The sequence below is a fragment of the Adiantum capillus-veneris genome, chromosome 2 (genome assembly GCF_014529385.1).
Source record: "Adiantum capillus-veneris isolate H3 chromosome 2, ASM1452938v2, whole genome shotgun sequence".
In the NCBI taxonomy this organism is placed as follows: Eukaryota; Viridiplantae; Streptophyta; class Polypodiopsida; order Polypodiales; family Pteridaceae; genus Adiantum; species Adiantum capillus-veneris.
In genome coordinates, this window is record NC_140932.1 from 115152882 (window position 1) to 115165543 (window position 12662).

Sequence of the window (12662 nt, forward strand, 5' to 3'; positions counted from 1 at the left end):
ATTTTTTCTGTAGGTCTTCACAAGAAGAGTGATTATCTATCGTACAAGATGCTAAAACTACAATTTGAGTTGGTTACGTAGGCTTTGGAGATGAATTGCTTCATTATTTTTAGACATAATTGCCTTTTTTTGCGATGGTAACTAGTTACAAATTACATGCTGAGCACTCAAAAATGGATCTCAATTGTCAAAAATGAATGAAGATTAGAAAATCTTGAACATTCCAACCAAACTAGATACAAGGGTATTTTGGGAATTTTTGAAATTTGAGGGGTATTTTGGGAATTTCCTCAAATTAGAGGGGTATTTTGGTAATTTTCCCTTTTTTCAAAAACCTCTTAAACACGTTTCCCTGATAGTGGTGGAAATCTCGGCAAAACAATTACAACTTCTAGCCTAATGCTCATATAGTCAGTGAAGTGAAGAGACATTTGACTAAACGCGCGCAGGATGTCTGGAGGAATCGCCCGTGGTCGCCTCGCAGAAGAGCGCAAGTCGTGGCGGAAAAATCATCCCCATGTAAGTGTACCTTCCTAGCAGAGCTTGGCCTTTCTGTTTTGCTTTCAGCTGAGCCAGTATTATATCGTGCTAGGGTTTTGTTGCAAGACCAGACTCCCAGGCAGACGGTTCCATGAATTTGATGCTTTGGCAGTGCAACATTCCTGGCAAAGCGGGTGTAAGTTCTCTCTCTCTCTCTCTCTCTCTCTCTCTCTCTCTCTCTCACACACACACACACACACACACACACACACACACACACACACACACACACACACTTTTTTTCTTTTGTAAACACACACTTTTTTTTTCTTGTAAATCAAACACACACACACACACACACACACAACTTTTTTTCTTTTGTAAACACACTTTTTTTTTTCTTGTAAATCAACCACACACACACACATTTTTTTTTTGGTAAATCAATTTGATTTATCTATCTGTGGGAAACCTCAAAGAGAGGAAAACCCACCAAAAAAGAAGTACAAGAAAAGGAACACAAGAGTGTTCGGCTGTACAAAGTGGCTAAAAGCATTCATAAGAAAGCTCATGTATCTTTGCCGTGATATCACCAACTTCCAAGGCAGACCTCAAAGACTCCCTAAGGGAAAGCTTGAAGAAAGGCAGGGGATCTGTATGAATGCGATGGAACTTATTGCCATTACGCTGTCGCCACAGGCTCGAGTACGCCCAAAACCTGACCCACATGAAGAAGACTGCAAAGCATTGCAACGCCGGTGAGAAGATCCCAAAAACCCAAAACTGCTTATGGAAGACCGTCGTGGGAAAACGTAGCCGCATACACACAGATACCCGACGAAGGAAATCTCGAGTAACACAGCAATCCCACAAGAGGTGACAAACATCCTCCTCGGCAGATAGACAACGGACACAGGACGAAGGGCGGATACGACGCATCCGAAGAAAGGTACTCACAGGGAGCACACCAAGTAAACACCGTCAAAGAAACAAACGCTCCTTCAACGACATGGCTTTTCCATAATGCAGATATAAGCCTTTGCCACCAAATATCTGATTTATGCATGTGCCAAATAGCATTGTAATGATCAGCAAGCCACGGATGAGGCAGAAGAAGAGCATATACCTGGCTGGCAGAAATATCTTGAAAAGGCATTTCCCAAAGTTTCCAGTCAGACATGCGATTACCATCAGCCAACGGCGAAACGGGCAAAAAACCAATTCTGGAAATCTCTCCAAAACTGGCGATAATGCATGCCCAATCCAAATCGGCGAGCGGCAAATGGAAACTCGAAAGTGAAACCAGCTGCATCCACCACATCCTCAACCACTCGAATGCCACGACAGGAGAGAAAATATGCCTGGCGGTCGACCAAAGTAAGAGAAAATGCCCGGCTCCAATGAAGGCTCTCCGTGCGAAGTGAATTTCCTTCCCTCCGAGCATTCCACGATAGATGAATCGTAACCTGTTTCCATGCAGAAAGCAAGGAGGAGGAAAGTGGGCAGCCAGGAATATGACCATCCATCTTACTAAATACTGCTTCCCGAATGGATGATTGCCAGTGACCAAATGAGGATGTAACCACATGCTGACTCAAGTGTGTAAACATAAGAGTCCAAGGCTGCGATTGTTGTGTAAGTGTAGGCAAAAGCATAGCCTTCCTAGCAAGGACATGCCTACGCAGGTCCAAAATATTCAAGCCACCAAAGCGCTTTGGTGTACAAAGTTTTGCCATTGACATCAGACGCATACTGTTTTTGTGAGCATGCGTTCGCCACAAATGAGACAAAATGGCCGACATGAGGGAATCAAGACAATGGCTTGGCCAATGCAACAATGGCAAAAAGAACTGAACATATGCCATGAGGATACTTTGAACAATCCGCAGGCGAACATGTAGTGGCCAAGTAGAAAACTTCCAGTAATGCAATTTAACATTCAAGCAATTCATAACCCAATCCACTTTCTGCGTGTGAGTAACGTTCCATCCAATTGGATAACCCAAATGCCTGGTGATTACATTCGGAAGAACAATCTCTCCTGGCCACAATAGAGCATGCCAATCACAAGAATGAAGCGGCAAAAGCTTTGATTTATGAAAATTGACTTTAAGACCAGCCGCACTCGCGAACAATTCTAAAGCTTCCATAATCACTTGAACATCGCTCTGTTGATTGCGGGGCATAAACAACGAGTCATCCGCATAAGCGTGCCCAACAAAGGTATGACCCGATGGTAGCTGCAAACCATGAAGACGCTGCGTAGAGGTCAAGTAATCAAGATACGTCAACAAAGGATGAGAGGCAATTGCATACAGCAAAGCACTAATGGGGCAACCTTGCCTAACCGAGCAACCAAGTGGCCATGATTCAGTCAATTCGCCTTCCAGGATCCCCAAAGACGTACTACCATCATACAAGAAATGAACGACATTTGCCAACTTAGGACCAAATCCTAGACATCTCATTGTGGTAGCAATGAAGTCCCATTGCATAGTGTCAAAGACCTTTTCAATATCAACTTGCATGACAAGCACATCTTGTTGCGTATACTTAGCATACTCCATGCCAATCATAACATTGGCCAAATTGTCCATGATTTGACGACGAGGAATGAAACCATACTGGGTCTGATGAAGTCGTGTAAACAAATGGTCCTTGATGCGGTGGACCAACATTTTAGCCAAAATCTTTTAAACCACCGGCATTAGAGTTATGGGCCGTCAATGAGAGAACTGCTCGCAAAGCGCTTGCTTGGGCAACAATTTAAGTAAACCCTCTTTCCATGAAACTGGGAGATCCTGTTTCTCCCATGCCACATTTAACATGAACAACAGTGGCTGTTTAAGATCATCCCAAAAGGTGAGGAAAAATTCCACAGTAAGTCCGTCCCAACCGAGAGATCTCCACCGGCCCAATGCAAGCAACGCACCATGCAATTCGGAAATAGAGAAAGGATCCTCAAGGCAGTGTGCCTCCTGCGAAGACATGATCGGACAAACATGAGAAAGCATCAAATCACGCGCTCGACAAACTGCCGAAGAAGGCTGCGATGGAGCAGCAAACACCTTACGATAATGTGAAACCATGCAATTCGGAAATAGAGAAAGGATCCTCAAGGCAGTGTGCCTCCTGCGAAGACATGATCGGACAAACATGAGAAAGCATCAAATCACGCGCTCGACAAACTGCCGAAGAAGGCTGCGATGGAGCAGCAAACACCTTACGATAATGTGAAACCATAACCTCAGCAAGTTCCTGCTTCGAAGGAGTCCAAGCACCCGAGGGAAGCATAACCGGCTTAATTGACTGTGAGACCCTTGAATGATGCAGATGCTTAAAAAATTTCTTCGAAGCACAACCTTTATCCATAAAAGCCTGTTAACGTGCACGCGTTTGCCATTTAGCAATTTTCCTCTTATCATTTTGCTGAATACACACTTTAGCTTCACATAACTCCAACATTTCAGAGTCAGACAGGGGTCGGAATCAGCCAACTGCTGTAATCGTTGACTAACCCGTTTTGCATCAACGACATTCCCCCCGAATAAACTGCATATGCTGCATACCATAGTCAGAAATCACACTTTGTACTCTCATGACAAGGCGATACCAGGTAGCGTCCAAATCAATATGCATTTGGGCTAGCAGCGGGGGAATAATATCAACAAACATGTGACGAAAAACTTCATGAGTAAGATAGGCATTATTAACATGCAACAAACGCTTCCTGTGAAGAGGCCGATCACAAAGAGACTGTCCAAAGTACAAAGACAGCAAAACAGGATAATGATCCGATAGCTGTAGAGCATAATCTATCCTCATGTCACATACAAATTCTTCATACTATTGCCCATTAAGCAAATACCAACGATCCAATGGTGCTCTATAAGAAGAATGAGCAACATGCTGAAAGGTAAAACCAGAGGCATCAGGATGCAAACAACGCCATATATCAATCATTTGCGCAGAGGCAACAAGAAGATGCCATTTGTGTTTCTCCGCAAGCAACATATGCGAGTTCCCCGTGGTGCTATCAAGCAAATCAGGGGTATTATTGAAATCTCCACAAAGAAATGCATTCGAGGTCCAGGGGTGAGACGAGATTTCGTGCCATAAAGCAGCTCTTTGCCCAGAGGACGTGTATGCATAAGTACCTCCAAATTCATGTACTCGACCATTCCGCAAACACTGTACAACCATCCATCGGCCATGCGGATCATTGTATAGCAGAACAGGCTGAAGCTCATGGCGAACCAACATCAATAAACCCGAGAAATCTTGCAAGCCAGCGTACGCAATCCAATATCCAGCAAAATAGGAACATTGACCAGCAAACTCGTGCTGATTATGCTCTTGCAATACAACTATGTCTGCCCTACATGTATGTACATAGTGCCAGGTCAGACGCCATTTGTCAATGTTGCATAACCCACACACATTGTATGAGATGCATTTAATAGGACTTTGCATTGGAAACATATGTACAAAAAGCAACGAACATCATAATCAAGTGGAGGTGCCCATAGACACGTCTCCATCCACCACATCCGTACGAGGACCCAACCTCTGAGTCAAAGCAGGAAACGTGTCCACAGTGTTCCCAGGCGATGTGGAAGTCTCACCAAGGAGTACATCTTTATAAGAGTGCATCGCTTTGTCCCATGCATCAATGAACGTGCGATTGTCATTACACGAAAGTTGATTAAACGATGCATTCTTGTTGGCATTAACAAAAGGAACGTAATTACGAGAAGAAATTGGTGTGCGAATCTTCAAAGCTTTTTTTGGCACCACCCATGTATTGACATCAGCAGGTCCAGTATTTTTGCTTTTAGCAACAATCCCATTCCCAGTATCATTGGATTGCTGTACCTTGCCTTTCCCTTTTTCCACAGTCGAAGCCACCTTAGCAATAGAGACCCCAGTCTGTTTGACTTCACTTGTGGGTTTTTCAGTAGGGATAGAGGTGGACGAAGGAATAACAGAGGGAGGGGGTTGCAAGACCGGCTCTGGACATTCGGATTGCATGTGACCAAATTTACCACATCGAAAACATGAATTCGCAAATTTTCCCCATTTAAGTTTAAAGGGGCGCTTGCCCACCCATGGATCTCCCGAGTCTACCATAATACCATCAGGGGTAACCTTGTCAGTGTCCCAGAGAATGCAAAACCTGTTGGTGTTCGCATCCAATTTTGGGGGACAAATAACCTTTCCAAGCTGCGCAGCCAACAACGGTAGGAAATGTCTCCACGTGCGGGGGAAATCAACAATTTCCACCCACACCGGGCATTTGTGACGAATAAGACTCTGGTAGTCTTTAGTGAGTGCCCACGGGAGAACATGAGTCATCTGCGTATTAAAAAAGAGGGGAGACATCTCAAGCAAAAGGTTTCGTGCTTCCATATCTGTGAGCAGAACTTGATAAAATCCACGCGCCCCAAAGTAAACCCCACAGACAGCTTGTCGCTTGAGGAGAAAATCTACTTATTGCCCGACATCTTGGGCAGTAGGCATTTTCCCCAGGAAAAACAGGATAACTGCATTCATAGCGTACTGCACAACTTGGTCCATGAGGTCCTGTACCGGAATGCGCACCTCAAGAGCAGGCGCCTGACCATTCCATGCTTGTTGAGCCTCCTCAAAGTCCTCATACAAGCATGCTTTGATCTCCGAAGCGGCCTCCGACGTGGGTTCCATTGCTTTCTGACGCTTATACACACAGAGAGTCGAACAGAAATTAACAAAGCCTCGTCAAACAAAGCAAATGTCTAGGAAACTCCGCAAATAACCGAGGAACCAACTCTCTGTACAGACTTCGCACAGTACTGCATCCAAAAACCACAACAGAGGTACATCAACTCAGCACTGCCTTATACACTTTGAGCGTGACACCATACCAGACCTCTGATCAACCTGAAAGCATTCCCTGCCACATGAACGCAACCTCAGAAGACCTGCACAGGAGTTGAAAGTGGCTGCGTAGGGCAGAACCACAGCGCTGAAGACTGACTGCTACCAGGAAGATGCGCAAATTCCAAGCCAGTCAAGGCGCTCAGTTAGCACAGGCAGGAGATTTCACGCAGGCAGGGCAGGTCGCGAAAATGTGCAGGTCCAAGTCGCGCAGGCAGAGGAGAAGACCCCAGCGTGCAGGCAGTCCACCTCTGACAGAAAGGGGCGCGCACAGGCTGGAAGACGCCCACAGCGCGGCGCTGATTTCACTCACGCACACACACGCGCGCACAGCCCTGCTGGTGCAGGCACAGTGAATGCAGCAGGTCACAGGAGAAGCTCACGACAGTCTTTTCTCTCACACACACACACACACACACACACACAATCACACTTTTTTTTTAGTGTAGAATTGCATCTGTAAATATATATACAATGATTCACACACCTCAAAACGCATGCCCAACTTGCCCAACAGTTTGTTTGCATGTTTGTGTATGTGTGTGGCTGGTAGTGTCTTGTTAGGGGTTTTTTCACCACCAGTTGTATATGATATTGTCTTTTTTGACGTCTTTTTTTTTGTTTCGAGAAAAAGATCCTTCTATTAGTTAATGAAAACTGCCCATAGGGCTACATCCACCTCTGCAGGAGAGGGCTACAACAAGCATGATGGGGAGACTCTCCCAATGAAAAAACAGCATATATACAATGAGGCTAAATCAAGAGATGGGAGGAGGGAAGATCCACAGGTGGACAGTAGTGCCATCTGAGCACCCCTTGGACAATGGTGTAGAAAGGCCCAGGGCGCCAGAGTCGAAGGAAAGCCTCGCGGCACTCCCGCATGCGGTGGGAGCTGCCCTGTAGTCCCTCAAGCTGTCCTCTGAGAGTATGGATCAGCTCTAGCCAAAAGTCACGAACAGTCTCTGCTTGTGGCACAGGGCAAGCCTCAAAGATGCGAAAACAGCGGGCCCGCCAGATGAACAAGAGAGCTAGGCCGCTGATGAGCTCCCAACACTCCTCTCTCTCACTGCACCACTCCTGTGGAGTAAGATCTGTAGCAGGCTGGAGTGTAGGTGGCCCCCCCCTGCATCACTATCATCCTGCTGGTGGAAGATAGCTCAAACTGAAGTGCCGGGCCCGTGAGGGTGGACCAAGCCGCTGCCCCCCAAGTGTACTGTCGAGCCGTGGAGAGGGCAGGCATCAGCCGAAGAACTCGTAGCCACACCTGCTGGGCCGAGGGACAGTCCCAAAGACAGTGACGTTGACTCTCCACCAACTGGTCACAGGCTGCACATGCGGCCGAGAGACCACTATGCACAAGCCAGGTCCCTACTGCTGTGGCTCTGTGTGCAACCAGCCACTGGAACAAAGTGACGCGCCTCGGCTGTCTGGAATCCCACAGCCTCTCTTTTTTGACGTCTTTTGCGTTTGGACGTGAGGTAATATGATAGGTGTTAAGCCCTTGAGAGAGAGAGAGAGAGAGAGAGAGAGAGAGAGAGAGAGAGAGAGAGAGAGCCCTTGAGTCATGGGCGGCTTGTATACCTACCTGTCTTGTTAGTGAGCAAATTACACAGTGCATGGGAGTAATTCAATGTTTAGAGACACAGAGCTGATGTTGTTTGCCCTTTATCATCTCCATGGATCACACCCCACCATTCCCTCGTGCCATGCAAGTATGGTCAGAACTATTCGGCCTGTGCCCAGTTCACAGGACTATTACTTCTCTATATAGACTATTACTTCTCTCAATATATTGTTGCTTGCGCTTTTGATCTTGGACACCTCCTTTGACTTATAACTCCTAATGTTGATGCTCTTCGGTTGTTTGCTTTGACCCCTCGGCTTGGGGCGAAGTGACCTCAGCGTTAGCAAGATGTATCATTTGTGGTTCTTAGTTGACTTCCATTGTATAAATGTGGTTCACCAGTTCACATTTTTGCAGTTGATATGGATTTGCACATTGTCACATGGAATGTCAATCGTTTGTATCACACCAATGCCAGTGGTCTGAGGCAAATCTGCGATTTGCGCACTCATGTAGAGAGTGATGTGGATGCACTTCTTGTGTAAGTGTTCTGTAGAGCTCCGTACTCTCATCTATCTGTCTTGGACTCGCTCCCACAAAATCTGGAACGAGTCTTGTCTTTGTCTTCCCTTTCTTTACACGCTCATCTGCCGCTTTGGAATTCTTTGGTTTGTCCTCATGCTGCTCCTTTGGTTCTTTGTCAGGGCACTTTGCAAGAATGTGCCCTTGCTCCCCACAACCACAACACTTGCCCTCCGTACAGTATTTTGCACGTTGTTCTACTGATAACTTTGGGCCTGTGGGTTTCTTCTTTTGCTGCTTGCCCTTCCTTTTGTTTCTATTAGAAGAATCTTCTCTTGTTGCGGTGAACATTGGCTTTGCAAGAATGTGCCCTTGCTCCCCACAACCACAACACTTGCCCTCCGTACAGTATTTTGCACGTTGTTCTACTGATAACTTTGGGCCTGTGGGTTTCTTCTTTTGCTGCTTGCCCTTCCTTTTGTTTCTATTAGAAGAATCTTCTCTTGTTGCGGTGAACATTGGCTTGTCCGGAGGATACGTTGAGAGTGCCGGCGTGCATTCCAAATCTTTTCTTGGCTATGCCCTCATAAGCCTTTTATTTAATGGAATTGGACTTCTGTTTTAGGCAATATTGCCGAATCTCTTTGTGTAGGCTGCAATAAAACTGTTCTATCTGCCACTTGAAGGTGATTTTCTTGAAAGAAGAGATTGGTAGAAAAGTATCCCAAAACCTCTGGCAGTAAGTGCCCAAGGTATCTTCTTTAGTCATCCTCTTCATATTCCTTTGTAAGCCATGCTGAAGTGAAGATGTGTTTGAATTTCAACCATTTTGTAGGTGCTTCCCTACGCAACAGTAGGGTAGTGTAAGGTGCAGCGAAAGTGAATGTTGAAGTTTGCTCAAGATGAGTGCTCCGAATTGTGCTCAAGGGTTCCTTTTACTTACAGAAGGGAGAGCCTTCCGTTCTTTTAGTGAGAGAGTGCAAATGATCACAAACAAAGTGGATAAACACTGCGAATGAAGGTGCTGAGACTGAGAGGTAGAGAGAGGAGAATACGACACCAGAATGTTGTCAAACCCTCCTCCAAGGGCCCCACTCTCTATGGTCTGCAATTGATTGCACAATCTTCGTACAATGGTCTAAATGCAATGGACTTGCCGACGATGATGACGACGACGAGACGGGCTGAAATCTGAACGCTTGGGGCTGAAATCTGCAAATCTTGTATCTGCTGAATTTTGACTCTATGTCGGTGACGATGGCGATGACGACGACGCGACGATGCGCTGAAAACGCAGATGCTGTAATCTGCGGATAGCGGATTGAATCTGCAAATGTTGGCTGATCTGACTGTGCAGCGAGGATCTGCTGTGGGAAAGTGAGATCTGCGAGGTTTGGTGTCACGAGGACGTGGCAATTGCTAACCTTAGTTGTTGGTTTCTTCCAATGATTTTTGTTTTATTTTTGAGGCCCTCTTTTTGAAGTTGCAAATGGTCGGACATTGTATGGCCAATGTGAATGGTAGTTTCATCCGCAGACGGGAAGTTGGTCGGCACTGGAATTCGTACAGTAAGAGGATGTCTAGGCTCAGAGCAAGATCATACAGGTCCCCCCCCGTCGCACTTAGCAAGTTGGTGGATACTAGGAAGTGAACTCAATAAAGGCATAAAGTCAAGGTGGGATCACCAACAGAAAGTATCCGACAGTTGGGTCATATTGCACCTTTGGATGCGGTCCCAATGAGGATAGATGGTCAGAAGACCAGCGGGAGCTCGACGGAAGCATCTCCTAAAAATTAGGGAACTGCTATTTTGGGCCGTGAAATGTGTTCGCGTCATTACCTTCGGTATGACCAAGGGAACATTTTAGTACTCTGCTGCAAAGTCAACTGATGCACAAGTTGAGAGATTTTTAAGCAGGAAGCCCAATGCGGGGAAATTGCATGTATGAGTGCCAAGTGGCACTTTGTGGTCAATTTACCAAGTCTGGGAGAACAGAACCCGTAACTGACTTTTGAGAGCAGTTTTGGAGGCTGTTAACTTGGATTTTCAGCCATTTCTCTCCATTTTTGAGCTTCCCATGACTTTGCCTAGGTCCAAGGAGCTCATTTTCAGCATTGGAAGGCATCAGATGCGTGTTTACAGGGCTGGTTTGCTGCGTTTTCAGCGATACGCAGGTTTTGGCAGCCATGGAAATCTTCTCCTTTTTGCATCTATTTGTTCACAGATGCATTACAGGTCAAGGGCAGAAGAGAGGGCACTCGATTTATGCTGGGAGGATGCTTCATTGAGAGCCTGTCACAGGTTAAGAGCTATGGAGTGCTTTCTTTCCCTCTATGTACAGTATGGTGACGGGAGTGATGCCCCGCACGCTACATACTGCCCTCTTTCTCCCCTACGTGCAGTTATGTGATGCCCCACAAGAGGGCTACTCATTTGACTGATGTACAGTTGTGTGGGTTTATGCTTTTGTGCTGAGGCAAGAGCCTCCTTGAGCAGGAACAGGGGTAGCTAACTGCTGCTCCAAAGCAGGCACTGGTGAGGGTCATAACCTCACCGTACAGGTGCAAAATCAGCGCTGTGTATGCGCTGTAATTTGACTGTTTTTCAGCCATACGGACGCCAGGATCATTGGGAATCGTGCCCCACTGGCAAAGGACAGTTAGGGGACTGTTTGGGGCTGAAAACAGGGCAAAAACCAGTAAATACAGCGTGCTGAATTTACTGTTTTTGGACAGGAATCAGAGGGTATACGCCAGTGCAAGCGAGTTCCAGCAGGGGAATTGGTTTCGCGCAAGTTTTGGGGCTGTTATGCTGCCGAAATTTGGCCAAATCAAATGGTATCTAGGTGGATACACGTGAAGGATTCCCAGGACCTTACCTTGTAATTTACCCTCCTAAAGAATAAAGAAATACCGAAAGGGGCGCCAATTTTGGGGCCTACAGGTTGTCGGCGTCTGCTCGGAGCATTCTAGCTTCCGAGCCGTGTGTGTGATGAAGTGTTAATTCTCGTTACAGGTCTCCTTTGCAAAGTGCTCTGTGTGTGTGTTTAAGTAAAGATTTTCGGGTGAAAGCCAACGCCTACCGCCCTACGGGCCGGTTTCATTTGGGGGCTGCGGTACGGAGTTCAAGTGCTGAAAATGCAAAACGTTGATGCTCTATGTTGATCTGTCGCTGGGAATCTGCAAAGCGCTAGCTTGGGCTGCAATCTGCAAGAACACTAGGCATGGTTTGTTGTTTGCAAAAACGCCAGAGCTGATCTGCATCTGCTGAAAACGCTAGGCTGTCTTGATGGCTGAAAAATGCTAGAAGTTCTTGCTGGGTCTTGCCGAGAAGGTGCACTGTCAGACACTAGGTCTCTGCTGCCTCTTCTGCGAGAATGTGCTAGCGCTAGCTTTTCTTATATATTGACTTACCAGAATTGCCCTACCCAGTTTCCCAACAAAGTCACTTAATAATAATAAGTGAAAAATGGCTAAAATAGGGAAAATGGGTTCTATGCACTATAAAATGCTCCTGATGGGTACTGACTGTAATATGATGATCATGCTATGTGCAACCAGAGGAAATGCAACTACTCTAAGTGCTTGGATATGCACTGCCTGCGAACGGACTCACAGAGGTGCCAGAACACTTCCTAAGCTGACCTGAACCCTGAACATGAAGTATCTTGTCCACATGCACATAGGGTTAGATGTGCACGTGACATCCCCTCCTTTTTAAAGTGAGGTACTGGTACCGAACTGTATGGCATCGAGGGAGATCGCCAACAACGTTTGGATGAATCCTGGGAAGGACTCTTCGCCGGCCCACTCTGATGCGTGGGTCATGCGATACTTGTCTTCATAAAGGTCTTCAACGCTTGCTTCTTTGGGCCGCGCCGAAAGGGACACAGTTATCTGAGGCTGCTTCAACGGTCTAACTGCGTGTATGGATATAAGTCCACCTTCTTCAAGAATCTTCGAGGAGGAAAATTCCTGAAACCACTTCCAACACAAAAACATGAACATACCCATTCCATGTAAAGTGACTGGAAAAAGACTATTCTTTCGAAAAAACTGTGCATGCAATGCAGATGAACAAAGTGACGGAGTGCCAAACTGTTCATCAAACACACGCAAACGGTGAGATCGAATCTTGACTTTCTGATCTAAATCTATCAACTGTGGCAAGTAACTATGA

The 12662-nt window shown here is 46.2% G+C and overlaps 1 protein-coding gene across 1 annotated transcript in view; it reads left to right on the forward strand.

Moving 5' to 3' along the window:
* Window positions 1–361: 361 nt before the first annotated feature.
* Window positions 362–12662, forward strand: part of LOC147463428 (SUMO-conjugating enzyme SCE1) — a 66930-nt gene continuing 54629 nt past the window's right edge. The window contains exons 1-2 of the mRNA XM_086488803.1: window positions 362–519; window positions 593–676. Of these exons, the coding sequence (XP_086344929.1) occupies window positions 451–519; window positions 593–676 (153 nt within the window). The 5' untranslated portion in view covers window positions 362–450. The remainder of the gene's footprint in view (window positions 520–592; window positions 677–12662) is intronic.